General features: G+C 40.3%; 1 protein-coding gene across 1 annotated transcript in view; it reads left to right on the top strand.

Annotated features, from left to right (window-relative positions):
- Window positions 1–18,598, top strand: part of CACUL1 (CDK2 associated cullin domain 1) — a 54,535-nt gene that overhangs the window by 16,140 nt on the left and 19,797 nt on the right. Inside the window, exons 4-5 of the mRNA XM_082002035.1 lie at window positions 8,182–8,277; window positions 15,564–15,666. Of these exons, the coding sequence (XP_081858161.1) occupies window positions 8,182–8,277; window positions 15,564–15,666 (199 nt within the window). The remainder of the gene's footprint in view (window positions 1–8,181; window positions 8,278–15,563; window positions 15,667–18,598) is intronic.

Raw genomic sequence — 18,598 nt, 5'->3', positions numbered from 1 at the left:
GGTTACTGTAAAAGCCATTCCACTATTTTGAGGACTGCCAAATCTCTGGAAACTGAATGCCTTGTATCACGTCACTGCTGGTTGCCATCTGTTCTTAAAAGTATGTCAGTAATACCTGTTGTGGACAATCTATTTCTTCCTTGCCTTTTCCTTTCTTCTTTTCTGTCTCACATTTACCTTCTGCATATCCCCTGTGACTATATGGAGTTTTGCTGTCCAGTGGTGAGGAGCCTGTCGTTTCCTGCCCCAACTCTTTCTGAAACATCAATCTGACAAATACAGATGCGTTACTCCAAACTTCAGATTAGGTTCTGAACTTCCTTATTTGTCTTTTAGAAACAGTTGTGTAACATCCAGTATTTCTTCTCATTACAGGAGTAAAAGCATGAAGCTTAAGTGGATTGTTGTGTTTACCTTGTGAGCTTTGCATATAGTCGGGGTAGTATAAAAATGATCCAAGTAATGCTTTGAGGGACTGGTAAAACTGAACTTCTGACTGTGGGCAGAGTTATGTACTGGGTACCACCTCATAGCAGTTCTTGATATTTATACTTCAAGGTAATTTTACCCCAGATTGTTTTGTAGATATATTTTTCTTTCCTTACAAGGTGTACTGATGATTACATTACCTTTATATAGTGCTATATTGTAATTGAACAGTAATGCCAGTCTGTAAAATAGGACTTTTGACAACATGATCTGTGTCTGGTTTTTGTGTAAATTTAGTAAATCAGATTGCTAATGAAATTATGATTAGACGTTAGTAATGTACTTAGGGGAGGCTGGGTTATATAGTCCATCTACATAAAGAAGCTCATTCATATTATACTGTTTGTGTGGGCATTGTCTGAGTCGCTAGCCAAGCAAGAAATAGTGAGCCTTCTTCATGATTCATGTATCATCTCTTGTAGCATAGAAATAACTCTCAAATTAGCTCTGGTTAAGTTGAAATGAATTGATTCCCTGAAATAATTTCCATAGTTGCAGTAGTTTTTCCAACACTTATGTAGAAAACAAATCTGCCACCTCTATGTTCTGCCTATAGAAAAGATCAGAAATAGAGGTGGAAAATGGAAATTGAGAACTTGCATTTACCAACTCTTTTCTTACTAAGTATGTTAAATCACTAGTGTTTCTTAAAGTCCGTTTGGGTTAATGCATGATCTGTTAATAATGACAGTCCATTTTTTAAAGAGGAGACTCAGACTGGCCATTTATCTGGTCCATAATATTTAAAAGGGGGAAAAAAAGCAACAACCAAACACCCAGTGCTGTAGCCATTTATCCATCAGTTTTGCTGGGGGAACATTGTTTAATTGTGTGTGAAACAAGCCCTTTACTGCTGTGAATCACACTGAATTGAATCAGATCAAATGAATGCTCAGTATTAGAACTCAGCAGAAACCAGAAGTGTTAGAAATGTGTGCATCTTCATGTGTGGTCATCAAAAAGATGGCTTTTGACTTGAGGTAGCGGTAGGGGTCACCATATTGCCAGAATTGCCATTAAAAATGCCATTGTCATGAGCAAGCTAACCTGAGAAAAGCATCCTTGCCTGCAGCTTTTTGGAAAGACTTCTATTCCTGCACTCATTTTTAGTTCCTTGCCACACTACACTGGGTGCTGCAAACCCCGATATAATTACAGAAAGATAATACAGCACAAATTAATATGTCTTTACTAGATGGGAAAGGTTCTGAAGATTTCTTACTATTACACAGAGTTTTGATGGTCCTTTGATATAATGTCTTTGTGTTTTACAAACATGTAGAATGGAAATGGAAACATGGCCTACATCTGCTACCCTGCTCCAAGACAACTATACGAGAGTATGTCATGATGCTGTGCAGCTTTGAACAGTTTTGAGTGCAGACTTGAATAGGAAGACACAGTCAGTCTTTGAATGACTTGTACTTTGGCTTGATGTCTGTTTTTTGTAAAAAGTTTTAATAGTGATCTTGTCTAGTGAGGTAGATCTGGGCATCACATGAATTGTTGGCAAGGTGAAGTAAACAAATTACATTTTCTTGAGAAAGAACAGAAACTGGTTTAAAAGATTCAGATGACTTACATGAATAGCAGGTTAATTTGTGTCGTTGTAGCCATTCTCCCTTGTCACGTGGCAGGCCTGAGAGAGATGCTGCAGCATGTATACTGGCATTTTGGCAGTGAGCATGTTCCTAGGAAAATGCTCATTCAACATAGGAATGTAAGCTTTGCTGAACATGTTGCTAATTGTGCCAGGTGACTACTCATAGACAGCTTAACTTTGTGTTCCTCAAGCAAAGGACTGTTGTCACTGTTTCTTTCTTGTGAGCCATTTTTGAGTTGTCTTGAGCCAGCAGCATGTCTCCTGGTTTCATTTGTTTGTTCAGTCAAAGAATGATATTCAAACTGCTTTTCAAATTGAAAAAACCCACATCTTTTTAATCTATACAATTTCTTGCCCACAAGTTCATTGAAATGCCTAGATATTAAATTTCAAAGGAGGGAAGCGTAATTTAGTATACTGTGTCTCTAATTGTTTGTTTTGTTTCAAGATGTCTGTCTTGCATGTCATCCTTTCTCAAATGTGTTTTCTTGTTACTTCTCATTTCTCTTGGTACTGAGATGTCCACTGTGGTGTGTGAGGAGATTAAATGATGTCCTCAACATCAATTTATAACAGCAGCCATGGTATTTTATGCTAAGTAGTAGTTGGGTCAAAACCAAGCTGAAGATGTTAAGCAGGTGCAACTGTATCACAATTTGAGAAACCTGACCAAATGTTCAGTGCTCCTGTGGATGGTTGCACTATATAGATGCTACTGGAAAACTGTTTTAACCCTATGAGTGGTAGATGAGAGCAACTGTAGGAGAAGATTTAAGCTGTCTCCCCATATAGTGTCGGGGGGGGGAGGCAGGGAACCCAACAGAATTGACAGTTTGATAGGATTCAGCATGGGGAGTGATGGAACAAAGAATCCTCTTCCTTTCCTTGATAACCTTAGGCTAGCAGTATATTTTTCTTTGAATAGCTTCTGTAATACATCCCTCAGGTAAGATAGGAGTGGTTTTTAAAGACTTAATATTTTCTGGGGGGCTGTAACAAGTAAATGTCATGCTTAGTTACACATCCCCCACCCACCCCCCAGTAATTAAAACAGCTCAATGTATGTCTTATCTTTCCTGGACTAAGACCAAAAGCAAAAAATGTCAGCCTAAGCAGTTTCTTTATTTTTTTTATAATAGCTATAGGTGAATAAATACAGATTTTAAAATGCAAGTTCTACTCTGATGATGGCCATTTAATAGAAAAATCTCAGCAACATCTATTTAGTCATGAGTTTGGTGCCATTCACTGCTTCTTAGTTTATAAAATTCATATAGTTTATATAAAACTAGTCCTACTCCACTTACTGTCTTATTAATGTGAATGTAGAGATGTGGAGAAAGTTCCTATGCTCAAACAAGGAATTGATTTCAGTCTAGCAGTTTTGAGCAGCTATACAGTAACACCCTAATGAGCAGAAAACAGATGGTTCTGTTTTTCCAACACAGATTACGATAATTCATAGATGAGCTGTGAAAATACTATTATTGATTTCTCTTTGGCTTGGGTTTTTTGTTAGTTTACAAGTCAAGCAGTAATTGATGACAGGTTTTCTCTGTGTAGGGTTTTGGGTTTTTTTTTGGTGGTTGTTGTTGCTTTTTTGAAACAAGCGGAGTCAGGTAGTATGTGCTTTCTTGTTTCTTGACTGTTGAGGCTTGACATGAAACACTATCAGGAGAATAAAACTGAAAGGTAACATCCCTGAGAACTACTGACCTGTCAGCCTCACCTTTGTGCTTGGGAAGATCATGGAGCAGATCCTCCTAGAAGCTACGCTAAGGCACATGGAGGACAGGGAGGTGATTTGAGACAGCCAACATGGCTTCACCAAGGGCAAGTCCTGCCTGACCAACCTAGTGGCCTTCTATGATGGAGTGGCTACATCAGTGGACAATGGAAGAACTACGGATGTCATCTATCTGGACTGCTGTAAGGCCTTTGACATGGTCCCCCCCAGTATCCTTCTCTCTAAATTGGAGATATATGGATTTGATGGGTGGACTGGATGGGAACTGGTTGGGTGGATGAGGAACTGGTTGGATGGTCAGATCCAGAGGATAGTGGTCAATGGCTCAATGACCTGGTGGAGATTGGTGATGAGCAGTGTCCCTCAGGGGTCTGTGTTGGGACCAGTACTCTTTAATATCATCATCAATGACATAGTGGGATCGAGTGCACCCTCTGCAAGTCTGCAGATGACACCAAGCTGAGTGGTACGGTTGACACGCCTGAGGGACGGGATGCCATCCAGAGGGACCTGGGCAAGCTCGAGGAATGGGCCTGTGTGAACCTCATGAGATTCAACAAGGCCAAGTGCAGGGTCCTGCACCTGGGTTGGGGCAACCCCTGGTATCAGTACAGGCTGGGGGATGAAGGGATTGAGAGCAGCCCGATGGAGAAAGACTTGGGGGTTCTGGTGGATGAAAAGCTGGCCATGAGCTAGCAATGTGCACTCTCAGACCAGAAGGCCAACCATTTTCTGGGCTGCATTCAAAGCAGCATGGCCAGCAGGTTGAGGGAGGGGATTCTGCCCCTCTATTCTGCTCTGGTGAGGCTCCACCTGCAGTGCTGCGTCCAGCTCTGGAGCCCTCAGCACAGGAAAGACATGGACCTGTTGGAGCGGGTCCAGAGGAGGTGACAAAAATGATCAGAGGGATGGAACACCTCTCCTGTGAGGACAGGCTGAGAGAGTTGGCGTTGTTCAGCCTGGAGAAGAGAAGGCTCTGGGGAGACCTTACTGCAGCCTGCCAGTACTGAAAGGGAGCCTCTAAGAAAGATGGGGACAGACTTTTTAGCAGAGCCTGTTGTGATAGGACAAGGGGTAAGGGTTTTAAGCTAGAAGAGGTCAGATTTAGACTGGATAGAAGGAAGACATTTTTCCCAACAAGGGTGGTGAAACCCTGGCCCAGGTTGCCCAGAGAGGTGGTAGATGCCCCATCCCTGGAAACCTTCCAGGTCAGGTTGGACGGGGCTCTGAGCAACCTGCTGTAGTTGAAGATGTTCCTGCTCACTGCAGGGGGATTGGACAAGATGGTCCCTTCCAACCCAAACTATTCTGTGATCTCACTTTGATAAAGCAGTTAACATGATGATTTTTGCATTCCAGAGGCTAAGACGAAGGCCTGATATTTCCCTGATACTAGTGAGTGCTTCCCCTGAAGCTATCAGGACTTTTCTTAGCTTTTTCGTCTTTATCTAAAGCAGGTGTTTTCCACTTGGTTGCAAGGTGGTGGTGGTCAACAGGTACCCTTCCATTAAGGGACTCTTGACGTTTCTTTCAGGAGACAGCCGGGTGTGCAGTTGTTGTTCCCTCTTAAAACATCTCTCTTAATGCGACATAGGCCTTGTGACATGAGCTAGCAGAATTTTCATCTTTAAGTGGAGGAAAAAGATATCAATCCTTAATATCCCCTGTAAAAAGGGTGGCAGACTGGCTGTATACCATTGCCTAGACTCTGTTCATGGGATTAAATCACATACTGTCCAGACAACTTCTGTCTCTGGTGTTTTTGTGTTGTGGGGTTTTTTTGGCTTGTTTTGGTTTTTTTTCTTTCTAAAGAAAAGGTGCAAACTATCAGTGAGAAGAGTGGTGCCCTGTGTCAGGCTATGGTCTCCTTTTGTCTGATGTATTCTTTGAAATAGAATTTTCCTTTTACTTTAATCTTAGAAGCTGTATACAAATTCTTTACAAATCAGAGAGTATAGCTGTATTTAAAGTTGAGGTTAAAATGGAGTGAAGCAGGAATGCGTACTGCTTAGATTTCATTGCATGTTATTTGCAACAAATTATGTATGTAACTATATATGAAAGGGCGTCCTTGGAGTTCATGGCTGCTTTTATATACTGTTGGCATTTTAAACTAAAATTTGTTCGGCTACCCCTGGAAAACTGCATCTGCAATAAGATTAAAAACTTATGATCATAAATAAGGAATTACCTTTGGCCACAGCATATGGAACAACACTCTTTATTCCTTTGCCAGTTTTGCTTTCCTTTCTGAAATGTCTGCTCTGTATTGCTGTTTGCTGTGAATACTACCCACGTGTCCATTAAGCATATTAAGGAGAGAGGCAAAAGCAGCTAGTTTAAAGGGGAAAAAAAACCTTTTATAAAGTCAGAATTCCTAAGAGCAAAAAGTCAACATAAATTCTAACTGTTCTCTTAGGGCCCCTGGTGAATATCCATACACAGGCTGAAAAATCTGCCTCATAAAGATAAGCGCTTTAAATTCCAATAAGGTGGTCAGGGTGCAGCTGGCCTTGAGCGTTTCTCACGCCACAGATGCTTTAGAAAAATCTTTGAGCTTGTTTTCTTGCAAGGTCCCAGTCACTGCTGTGTTCCCCGTCCTTTTCTGGCTTGGCACTGTCAGAGAGGAAAATGGTGCAAGGTTAAAGAAGTTTTGCTTCTCATTACAGAATCACTAAGGTTGTAAAGGACCTTCAAGATCATCAAGTCCAACCATTAATCCAGCGCCACCATGTCCCCTAACCATGTCCTGAAGCGCCACATCCACACCTTTTTTGAACACTTCCAGAGATGGTGACTCCACCACCTCCCTGGGCAGCCTGTTCCAATGCCTGACCACCCTCTCAGTGAAGAAATTTTCCCTAATATCCAATCTAAACCTCCCCTGGCACAACTTGAGGCCATTTCCTCTCATCCTATCACTAGTTAGTTGGGAGAAGAGACCAACACCCTTGTCGCCACAACCTCCTTTCAGGTAGCTGTAGAGAGCGATAAGGTCTCCCCTCAGCCTCCTCTTCTCCAGACTAAACGACCCCAGTTCCCTCAGCCGCTCCTCATAAGACTTGTGCTCCAGACCCCTCACCAGCTTCGTTGCCCTTCTCTGGACACGCTCCAGCACCTCAGCATCCTTCTTGTAGTGAGGGACCCAAAGCTGAACACAGTAAGCAACATTAGCAAGCAGCCCTTTGTCCTTGGGTGTGTATAGGTGTGGGTATGTATATGAACAGTAGAAACTCAGGCAGCTACCCATCCCCTCCTGAAAAGACCATAGTAAGGAAAGCAGGAGGGGCTGGGCTGGAGGCAGAGCACTGTATGTGGGTGGGTTGGGATGGAGAGGGGGATAGTGCAGGAACATGTTTACCCAAGCTCCACTTCCATTGCTGGGTGTGTAAGTGCACTCCTAAATGCTTTAACACAGCTCCCCTGCATCCCTCCAAATAAATATTTATAAAAGAAACAGTGGTTAGTGCTTCCCATTTTTCTGGTTCCCTTCTCAATTTAACTTAGCTTGTTGCAGAACAGATCTTTTCAGGTTCCTTATTTCCTTGTTTGGGAAAGATGGTATCGTATGCAGAAAATAGCAGTGCTGTCACTGTGGGCTTTTCAAGGCCTATCACAAAGTAGGTACATTCAGGTTTTGTGTAGCTAAGTTTTGCTTAGGGCTACAGGTTAATGCTGTCTGTTGGAGCACTGCAGTAGATTTTCGTGGACCTTATCTGGAGTGCAGGATGCCAGATGTGGAGCTCTATCTGAAAACATTGCTTCATAGTCCCTCCAACTCAACACCCTGAATGCTTCCCTTGCCTTAGGTGACCCAGCAAAAAATTTAAAAATGTTTCCTGTGAGGGACGGTGCTCCCTGGAGCTGGAGGGTGTGCCACTTGCCAGCTCAGATGCAAAGCAGCAGCTTAATCCCACCCTGCTGTCTTGGAATAAAAGCCTGCAGGGGGCTTGGAGCACACACTGCAGTACTCGTTGGAATTTGGTTATGGATTCTAGGCGTGACAGATAGTTCTTTCAGAATGAAGGTCTGGTCTTTACTAAGTGTTTTTATTTGCATATGCTTAATGCTAGTTTGTTACAGGCGTACTGTATTACTTATTGAATGGACCTCTTGCTGGGCACTGACATGTAATCCTAGGCAAAAACCAGTTACTCAAGAAAACTGTTTTTGCTGGAGGGAGTTAGAGCAGAAACTCTGGAATGATGTGTGGCTTGCTTTGTGTGGACTTAGTGTATAAAATACTTTGTAGTTTTTTGAGTTTGCTATGAAAGCATAGCCCATGCTGTTCCAGATCTTTCTCTTGTTCAAATTACAACCTGACTTTTACGGTTTCTTGCAGGCCAGCCCTCCAGATCTCTATATTGAAAGATTTAACGTAGCTCTTGGACAGTATATGGGAGCATTGCAGAGCATTGTGCCTCTTTTCATATATATGGTAAGTTTTAGAAAATTCTTTTCAAATAAAGTATGTCCATACACAAGATGCTGACTGAAAGTGAAAAGAATAAAATGCAGCTATAATGATTTTTAACTTGTAGAGCTTACAATTCATGTCTGGTTTTGCTACCTGCATAACAGTACTGATAAAGTTGTGTGGGGAAAAGAAGGGGAAGCCGTGCTTTTAAATGTAGAGCTTTGCAATTGGTTTCTGCCCTAATACTTCTTTTCTGGTAGTGGGGGGGATGGTTTTTATTTTGATTGTAAAAAAACTTTCCCAAATAGTTAGGGCATTATTTGAATCTTTTTGAGCAGAGATAGTTCATTAGCTTGTTATATGTTGGCTTAGTAGTTTGAGCAGGCTACAAAGATCACAGAATCACTAAGGTTGGAAGGGACCTTCAAGATCATCAAATCCAACCATTAATCCAGCACCACCGTGTCCCCTAAACGATGTCCTGAAGCGCCACATCCACACATTTTTTGAACACTTCCAGAGATGGTGACTCCACCACCTCCCTGGGCAGCCTGTTCCAATGCTTGACCACTCTCTCCATAAAGAAATTTTCCCTAATATCCAATCTAAACCTCCCCTGGCGCAACTTGAGGCCATTTCCTCTCATCCTATCACTAGTTAGTTGGGAGAAGAGACCAACACCCTTGTCGCCACAACCTCCTTTCAGGTAGTTGTGGAGAGCGATAAGGTCTCCCCTCAGCCTCCTCTTCTTCAAACTAAACAACCCCAGTTCCCTCAGCCGCTCCCCATAAGACTTGTGCTCCAGACCCCTCACCAGCTTCGTTGCCCTTCTCTGGACACGCACCAGCACCTCAGCATCCTTCTTGTAGTGAGGGGCCCAAAACTGAACACAGGATTCGAGGTGCGGCCTCACCAGTGCCGAGTACAGGGGCACGATCGCTTCCCTGCTCCTGCTGGCCACACTAGTGCTGATACAGGCCAGGACGCTGTTGGCCTTCTTGGCCACCTGAGCACACTGCTGGCTCATATTCAAGATGATTGTTTCCTGCTTTTAAATTGCACAGATTCAGATAAGACAGAAAGAAATGTCTCTTGGAAATGTCTGTCAGTTGATTAAAGCAATTTAGAGCACTGACTGGATGAAGACAAACTTAGGTTCATAGCACCGTCAGACATACTTGCAGAGGTTCAGAAACCATTGGCTCTGTCATGCTGATTTGTAATTTATGAAGTCTTTTATACCTCTGAAGAAGTTTATAATTTGCACTGTTTTTGTCAAAATGCTGTGACTTTTATTGGGGTTTTTTATGGTAATTAATAACTTAAGCTTGAAATTTGCCCTTCTTCCAGAAACTGTCCTTGCATTGGCATCACCTAGAAGTAAAAACTAAAGGAAATATTTGTTGGGAAAGAAACCTTTTTTTAAAAAAGAAAAAAAAATTTAAACTGATTTAAATTAAATAAACCTCAAACTCTTTAAAATTATCCTCATTGGTAGCTTCCCAGAGTTTGGGAAGCAGTATCTTTTAGAACGATCTCCTCTGTTTTGGGGAATGCACCTGAAATAATGTAATTTGCTATAGTCTTTCAGCGTAGTGTCACCGTATAGATTTGTTGCATAAAAAGAGGGATTTGCCTTTCTTGAACTGTCTTCTAATATACTCTTTAGCTAGTTAATACAGAGTGAAGTCCATTGCTACAGCTTCACTTGTAAGCTAAGGGATCTGTTACTGGTCATGATTTTTATTTTTCTCCTGGTTCCTGTCATGAAGTGCTGGGGAAAAACTAGGAAGATAATTTTTCCCCTATTGCATTCAGGTATTTTTAGATGCTAGCCATTTTTCCACCTGTGTGTGCTTGACTTGTTTATTTCAGACAAGTGATTAAGCATTCTCATAATTAAATATCCATTTACAAATGGAGGTAAGCTGTTCAGGTGTGTACTTTTATTGAGTGCTCAGATCTGTCACTGAGGTTCTTCCATCACAGAGGTCAAAATCTGTCCTTAACAGTTAAGACTGCAGTACCTAACATCTAAAACATCTTCATGACAGGGCTGTAAACAGACAGCTTTTATCATTATATATGATCAGACAAGGTATAATTGCTGAACAGATTTCCATATCTATCTTTGTACACAGTTGTGATATGATGTTTGTATCTTCAAATGAAGAATGTATCCCATTGTTTTTTGAGAGTTTGAGTCTAACTGGTATCTGAACATAGCAAAAATGGTTAATGAGTAATAAACAGACCTGTAAAATTAATAGTTAGAAATTTTTTTTATAATTTGAGAAGAGTGAAAGTACTTTTATTATTTTAAAGGAGAAGCTTCTTTAAAGCGTGACTAGTGATTTGTTCAGGCATAAAGCTCTGTTCCTGCAAACACTTCCTCATTTAAGTGGCTTAATTCAAGTTTGGCCTGAGAATTAGTGACTTATGTGCTAGTTCCTCTTTCTCCCAAACGTAATGCTGATTTGGGTCAGCTATATAGCTAGTTTTGAAGGCTAATGTCAAATTACGTCTCATACCTTTTCTTTGAAATAATTTATTTATTAGTATTGTGCATGATGTGGAAAATATCTCTAGAGAGGTCAGGATGAAAAATGTTTTTCACATTTTTTCTGTTTGCACTTGGAAGTATTTTTATGTACAGCCATTCCTGTAATTTTACATTGAAGCATCTAATCAAGTTTTCTCTCATACAGCAGCAGCAGTTTCCTTTATTTAGAGAGGAGAATACAATTAAAAAGCAATTGCAAGAGGTGAAAGCCTAATTACAGTATAAATTAGAGTTTTGCAGTTACTTAAATAGATCCTTTCGATGTGTTTTCAAGTGAAGAGGACTAAATTGTTGAACTCTGCCTTTTTATCAGAGATGGCAGAGCTTTCCTTTTTTGGTAGTGATGTGATTGCTTTAATCAGGAGTTTCCAAAGCTGTTGAGTTGCACTGATAAACTTTATTCTGAAAGGTAATTATATTGCTGCTCAGGAAAACTGAAGGTTTTTTGTACAACATGTCTTTGTCCCTTGGAGGCCAAAAAAGGTACAGTATTTTGCTTTAGGCTTAGTCCTGTGTGTTTTGATATCGACAGCAGTACTTTTCCTCTTCCTTTTCCTGATATGCGCCAAACCATATTCTTGTTGTGTGACTGGTGGGAATACAGGAAAGGTGTTTTCTTACCTGCTTGTATACGGTGACCAAGGTGTGTTTCAAATCTTATCTCGAGTGATAGTTGCGAGGGCTGACTTTGCAATCGAGGGAGTTTTTTGTTTTTCCTTCTTTTGCTAGGAGCACTTTTTCACATGGTGATGGATTTTTTTCAGTCTTATGCTGCTACAGTGGACTTTTCAAGAAAGCATGGAGGCCTAAGGCACTTTTGTCTCTCCAAAATTCTGTGGGTGTAAGCCCCCTCAAAAGTTCTGGGACGTAACCGCAGATAAAGCAAATTAAATTGGAAGTCAGCTTAGCACACAGTGCTTTGTTCCTAAGAATAATTCCGAGTGAATAACTGTTTGCTTTGTAAATGTGAGGTTATTCTGTATGCTTACAGGTTGTACATATCACAGTATGCTGCGCACATGAATAAAAAAAAGTCGTTATTTCCACTTCAAGAAAAATTAAAATCAACGTTTAGATGATACACTCTTTTTATAAGAGATTCTCAGTTGTGAATTATACTTAAGATAACAGATTTTCAGCTATGTCTCTGTGGCATTGAAATGAGCCTAACATTTGTGAGCACTGTGGTTTTAGGTTAGTTAAGAATTTTTTTCATCGCCTCTAAGATACTACTTTACTGGGTAGTATAGCACTTCATTGCTTATCAGCTAGAGGGCATTTTGTGTGTGGCTGTATAGACAAATATATGTGAATATATATATGTGGATGAAATGATAAGCACTATTATATACTGTTTTTTCTCCTTCAAGTATTTATTGATTTTCTCTTAATATTAACACAATTATGTCTTCTAATGTTTGCCAGATTGCTTTATGATTTTTTTTTTGTTGTTGTAGAATAAATGCTTAGCTCATATCTGACTTTCTTGATTAATTGATACCTACTTACCTTTTACCTGTCAGTTAGACCTTTAGGTGATTTGACACACTTCAAGAAATACTGGTACAGCCTCGGTAGCGCCATCTTATACAGAAAATCTTCCTGTTTTTCCATTAACAAGAACGGGGAAGGTGTTGACTATTCTGCTATCTCCTTTCAGCACTGTGGATTGGAAGTGAAGTATTTAAATTAGATGATTTTTCATTGTCTCTTTAAATTCTTGCAAGTGTAACATCTTTTTGGAAAGGTTGAATGGATGGAGAGCAAATGGATGGAGAACTGGCTGATGGATTGAGAACTGTCTAAGCAACAGAGCTCAAAGGGTTGTGGACAGTGGCAAAGATTCCAGTTGGAAGCTTGTAGCTAGTAGTGCTCCCCAGAGATCAGTACTGGGTCTGGTTTTGTTCAACATCTTCATCAACAACCTAGATGAGGGGCTGGAATGTATCCTCAGCAAGTTTGCTGATGATACAAAGCTGGGAGGAGTGACTGATACACCAGGAGGCTGTGCTGCCACCCAACGGGACCGGGACAGACTGGAGAGTTAGGTGGAGGGGAACCTCATGAAATTTAACAAGGACAAGTGTAGAGTTCTGCACCTGGGGCGGGGAACAACCCCATGCACCGGTACAGATTAGGGGTTGACCTGCTGGAAAGCAGCTCAACGGAGAAGGACCTTGGAGTCCTGGTAGACAATAAGTTATCCATGGGACAGCAATGTGCTCTGGTGGCCAAGAGGGCCAGTGGTATCCTGGGGTGCATTAAGAAGAGTGTGACCAGCAGGTCGAGAGAGGTTATTCCCCCCCCCCCCCCCCCCCGGCTCTATTCTGCACTGGTGAGGCCTCATCTGGAGTATTGTGTCCAGTTCTGGGCTCCCCAGTTCAAGAGAGACAGGTAACTTCTGGAGAGAGTCCAATGGAGGGCTTCAAGAATGATTAAGGGACTAGAATATCTCTCATATGAGAGATATGGGGCTATTTAGTCTGGAGAAGAGAAGGCGGAGAGGGGACCTTATCAGTGTCTATAAATACCTGAAGGGTGGCTGTCAGGAGGATGGAGCCAGTCTCTTTTCAGTAGTGCCCAGTGACAGGATGAGGGGCAATGGGCATGAACTGCAGCACAGGAAGTTCCACCTCAACATGAGGAAAAACTTCTTTACTGTGAGGGTGACGGAGCACTGGAACAGGCTGCCCAGAGAGGTTGTGGAGTCTCCTTCTCTGGAGACCTTCAACACTCGACTGGATGCGTTCCTGTGCAACCTGCCCTAGGTGATCCTGCCTGGGCAGGGGGGTAGGACCAGATGATCTTCAGAGGTCCCTTCCAACCCCCACCATTCTGTGATTCTGTGAAATGTGAAGAGTATTTTACAGTTGTTCTATGTACGAGTACTGTGTTGTAACTCTTCTGCTTAAAACTGCTGGAGGTTTTTGTTGCTTTTCCAGTTATGATAATTAAGATATAGGCTTTCCAACCCTTGAACAAAAGAAAGCATCACGGTTTGCACATTTTGTTGCCAGCTGCTTTTAATGGAAGAAGGCCTTGAGTCTGGGAAAGGAGCAAAGTAAGTTATTTCCCTAGCTGGGTGCATCTCATCTGTGAACTTATAAGAGTCAGTGGTTTGACATTGTCAGGTTTGATTCGGGTCAGTTTGATTCAGGTCAGTAAACTCGGGCTGAGATGCTCTGGATACTCCTGTGTGTTGCACCAGTGGGTATGTGGTAGTATGTAAGCTCAAGGTGGAAATGGTTTAGGAAGTTAAGTCTGGTGAAAGAAGTATGATGTGTAGCTTAGCACTTCCTAGAAGATGCGTATCTTCAGTAGCTGTGAATTTCTGTTGCAATGGCAATTCACCATTGACCAAAAATAGGTTAGTCTGTTTCTCACAAGACAGGTTATTCTGTCTGCAGAGCCTTTCTGTCAGTCTGTTCAAAGAACAGGCCCAGGTGATGGGGAAACAATGTTACTACATTTTTTTTTAAAAAATCCTTTTGAAGATTGTTGTCTGTCACTGCAACAAACCTAAATCTTCCATAGGGGCATGTATTCAGCCCTGGGTTGCCTTTGTTCTAACAGGTGCAGTTTTCATTAAAGGTAAATAACTGCTGCTCAATGCTTGCCTGGAAAATTTAAGTGGTTTCTGCATGGACAGTTTATTGTGGTATGTGTATCGTTTTGGTAATGGCGGAGAGAATGGGTTTCACAGAAAAAGTAGGGTGCTCTAATAGTGTTCTGAGGGTTTGTTCCAATTATGTTAAATGCTTTAGCAAATAGGAGAACAACTTCATTTAAAGTGTGGAAAAACCTTTCTCTTTAAGATACTTCTTCCTTTAGTAAATCTATCAGATAAGTGTTCCAGTACATTATTTTTTGGTTAAGTTGATTTTCTATTACAGTATCTGTTTAAGTCTTTTACACAAATTGTCCAGATGAACTCAGTTGTTCTAATTCCACATTAGTGTTGCAATGAGGAGCTTTATCTTGAAACAATTATTTTTTCCAGCATTTAAAACCCACCTATGAATAAAATACAGACAAGAAATCTTACTATTTATTGCAGGAACCGAGGAATAACATCAAATAGTATATTAGGTATAGAGGCCCTTAAGGAACTTATGAACAGAATTTCCTTTGAGACCTGAAGAGATGAATTTATTATTAATGCTGAATGGGTCAAGATAACATAATCCTAAAAATTTTAATGTAGTTCAGTTTTGTATAGATTTGTATATATCACTTATTTCCACAGCTGAATAATTCTGAGTAGCTATCCTCTGAGATTATCGATGAGCCACAGAAGTGGATAGCTGTACTGATGATTTATTATTGTAACATACCTATTTTAAGACATGGGTAAAAATATTTTCTTTTGTTATAAACATGATGTCCAGCCCTATTTTGGTGTTAGAGTGTTTATAGAGTTCTAAAATGAAGTGTTTTTTCTGCAAACTCTCCAGTCTGGATTGATATGAAGATATATCTGTAGATATAGAAAAAAAAATATTCATGCCTGTGTGTAAGTAGGTTTGTTACCAATAGTACCACAAGCGTTCTTGATTTTGAATACATGTTTTTTGTTGTACAGGAATGTTCTATGTAGTATAAATGCAGTCACCAAGGAAGCACTTTACAGGTCAAATATGCTACAGCTTTAAAATGTTGAACTATTTTTATTCAGGGAAAAAGTAAGTTTACTTTATTTGCTATTATGAAAAACAAACTTGAAAACTTCTGTCTTATTTTCCAGAATAAATTTTACATAGAAACCAAGCTTAACAGAGACTTAAAAGATGACCTTATAAAGCTGTTTACGGAACATGTTGCAGAAAAGCACATTTACAACCTAATGCGTAAGTAAACCTATTGAATTTTTCTTACAATGGGAGTCTGGAAAACCACAGTGCTTTCAGATATTGTAGAAATCCACAGCAAATAGGGAGAAAATGGCAAATGATCAGTGAACTTAAATACAAATTCCTTTTTAAGGCATCCACATTAAGAAATGTGGCACACATCAACTTATTTTTTCAAAAATGTGATTTTTCATGAAGCTGTGGTTTTCTTGAGTATCTGGGAGAACCAATATATATTTTCCCTTATGATTTGTGATTACGACATGACAAATGTTTTATTGTCCTGTTGCTTATGCTGTTACTCTCTAATTTCATTATAAAAATATTGACAGATATCATTAAGAATGTGGTGCGGTCAAAGCATTGTGATACTGCTGGGGTTATTGTCATGATGTACTTGAGTAATGCCTGCTGGTTAGTGAACTGCATAATGCTGACAGCAGTTTCTCTGTTAAGCTAATGGGTTAATGCAAATAGAACATGCTTCAAGTGATACACTTCCCGTTAAGTGCTCCTGTGTGTAACTTCTGTGGTGAACCGCTGAGTTTGCCTGCAACCTGCCACCATCAGTGTGTGTTTGTATAAGCATAGAGACCTTGGTACTGGCCTGGTTAGCTTTTGAGAGGGCAGTTAGCAAAGGTAGAGATAATCAGGCCTGGAGTTCAGATTGGAAAAGTTTGCATAGTGGTGAGCAGTTGACCATCGTGCCTGGAGAATCGCAATTGCAGGTGCTTTGTGCAACTGGGTAGTTCTGTGCACCATGTTGAGTTCAGTATATAGGCTGGTGCACTCCTTACTGTAACGCGGCCCTATTGCAGTGTTTCTGTTTTTGTCTAGCTGCTCCCCTTCTCTTTTCTCTGAAGCAATTGCTGTCTGTATGCTAAATGAAGACCAAATGATGGTTTATTAGAGTTGAGTATGTTTCTTCTTTTGTCTTTACCTGGGTAGCAGTGCCCTTCTTTCTGCCAGCCTTTTGCTGAAGAGAGGAGTTTTGCTGTTTTTGAGGGTTGCTGTGAGTTGGCATCCTGGGAGAAGGGTGGGTTAGCAAGGTGACTACTCCTGAGGTGAGGGAGTTTGGTACCCTAGAATGATGGGTGATCATCAGCTCTGATGCCATCTTGTTCTTGCCATTTTGAAAAGCCTCCCTAAGAAGAGCTTTTAGCCATGTAGCAGATCAGATCACCTTGGAAATAGCGGGGCTACGAGGAATGCCCATGGACCTGATGTTTTATTTTGGGTAAACAAAGGTGTTTAATAGTATCACGAAATCTGATAAGATGATTGCTGCAACAGGATTGTGGAAAATTCATCTGATATTCCCTTAAAATTAAATAGACTTAATTTTAAGTGTATGCATTTTCCAGGCAGTGAAAACATTAATGTGGGTTTTTTTTCAATGACAAAGCAAAGATAAGACCGGTCAAATCTTTAGAACATAAGTAATGTCAGATATGTGTTTCTATGTAATTTGTTTTCTGTGGATGACAATATGAGAATCAAATAGAAATTGCAGACGAACTATTGAAAGGAAAAGACCTGTCGGTTGTGTGTATCTGAAATCTGTAATACTTCCCAACTCTGTTAGTTGCAAAAGTAAAATTAAAAGGAAACACTGAAAAATAAAAATAAGCTGTTATCGACTGTGGTTCTGTATATGGGATCTATTGTTTAATGACCAACTTCCTTGGATTTCCTTTTAGTCAATTTATTAAAACTAAGTTATTTAATTTTTATCTTACTTCTAAGTAATATATTATATACTGGTATGCGTAAACTCCTAACTGTGATCAGACTTGGTTAAATCTTGGATAATAGTATCTTTAAATTGAGTTAAAGTATGCCTAAATAACATTCTAAACTTGCTAACAGATTCCTGGGAAATAATGGAAGACATATAATAGCACATGATGCAGTACTGTAGCGGTGCTGAAAAAGTTCTGGTGTTGTATTATTTTCTGCCATTCTCAGCTGTTCTTTCTAGCTCGCTGACATTCAGACCATAATAGCTAAGAATATTACCTTCATTTTTGGAAGTGTAGGGGCCCTATGAAAATAGAATATAAGTCAGTGTTTGTTAATTACTTTACTTGCCGATGTCATTGTCAGTGTGTGGTACTGTTTCCTGACGTTTGATATAGATTTGGTTCAACAGAAATGTGTTTTTGTATTATGAGGGGGAAAAAAAAAGGTTTTGAGTAGGTATGCTTAGGAAATCAAAGTCAATGAAGTTGTGGTCTGTGTAGAGAAATGGAATCCTGGGGCTGTTTTTGAAAGGGATGCTGCAGCTGCCACTTCAGTGAGAAGGAGCATGCCTTCCCTCTATTTAAAAAAACAAAACAAAATCAGTTTAGTCAGTTTGTGGTCTAGACTTAGAGGACAAGAATAACATCTGCTCTGGCTCCTGAAATTTATTGCTATTTTCATACAAAGAGGTTTTTGTTTGTAGTATCTTGTCATTCTATCAGAGCCTGGAAGCTGGCATTTCTATTTGAAGCTGTGTTCAGGAACGACTGTAAGTACACTTCAGGTTCATTTGATTATAAGAAAAAGTTCCTGCTTCACTTGAAAAGATGGGGGAAAAAAAGTCAGAAAAGTAGTGCAGCACAAATCTCTTCCTTAGTGTTTGATCTTGCTCAACTCCTACTGGTTGGGTCAGCCTTAGTCCCTGTGCTGTGTGGTTGAAAGCAGGAAGATGCAAAATGAACTCCTGGTACAGTGGTCTCTGTGGTGGGAGCACTTATCTGAGCCTTTAGTAGCAGAACATAGAGTGATTTTAAGGTGTGAATTCATTATTTACCACAGAAATATCACCTAAGTGAACTTTACTTAGCCAAATTTTGCTTGCACAAACACTGGTTTGGTTCCTTTTTTTTTTTTGATAGAGGAAATATTTAAAAAGAAAAAGCTGTACTGTCCAGAGCACTTCTGA

This window comes from Phaethon aethereus (genome assembly GCF_964289735.1).
Source record: "Phaethon aethereus genome assembly, chromosome: 7".
In the NCBI taxonomy this organism is placed as follows: domain Eukaryota; kingdom Metazoa; phylum Chordata; class Aves; order Phaethontiformes; family Phaethontidae; genus Phaethon; species Phaethon aethereus.
This window is presented reverse-complemented; position numbering and strand designations above follow the sequence as displayed.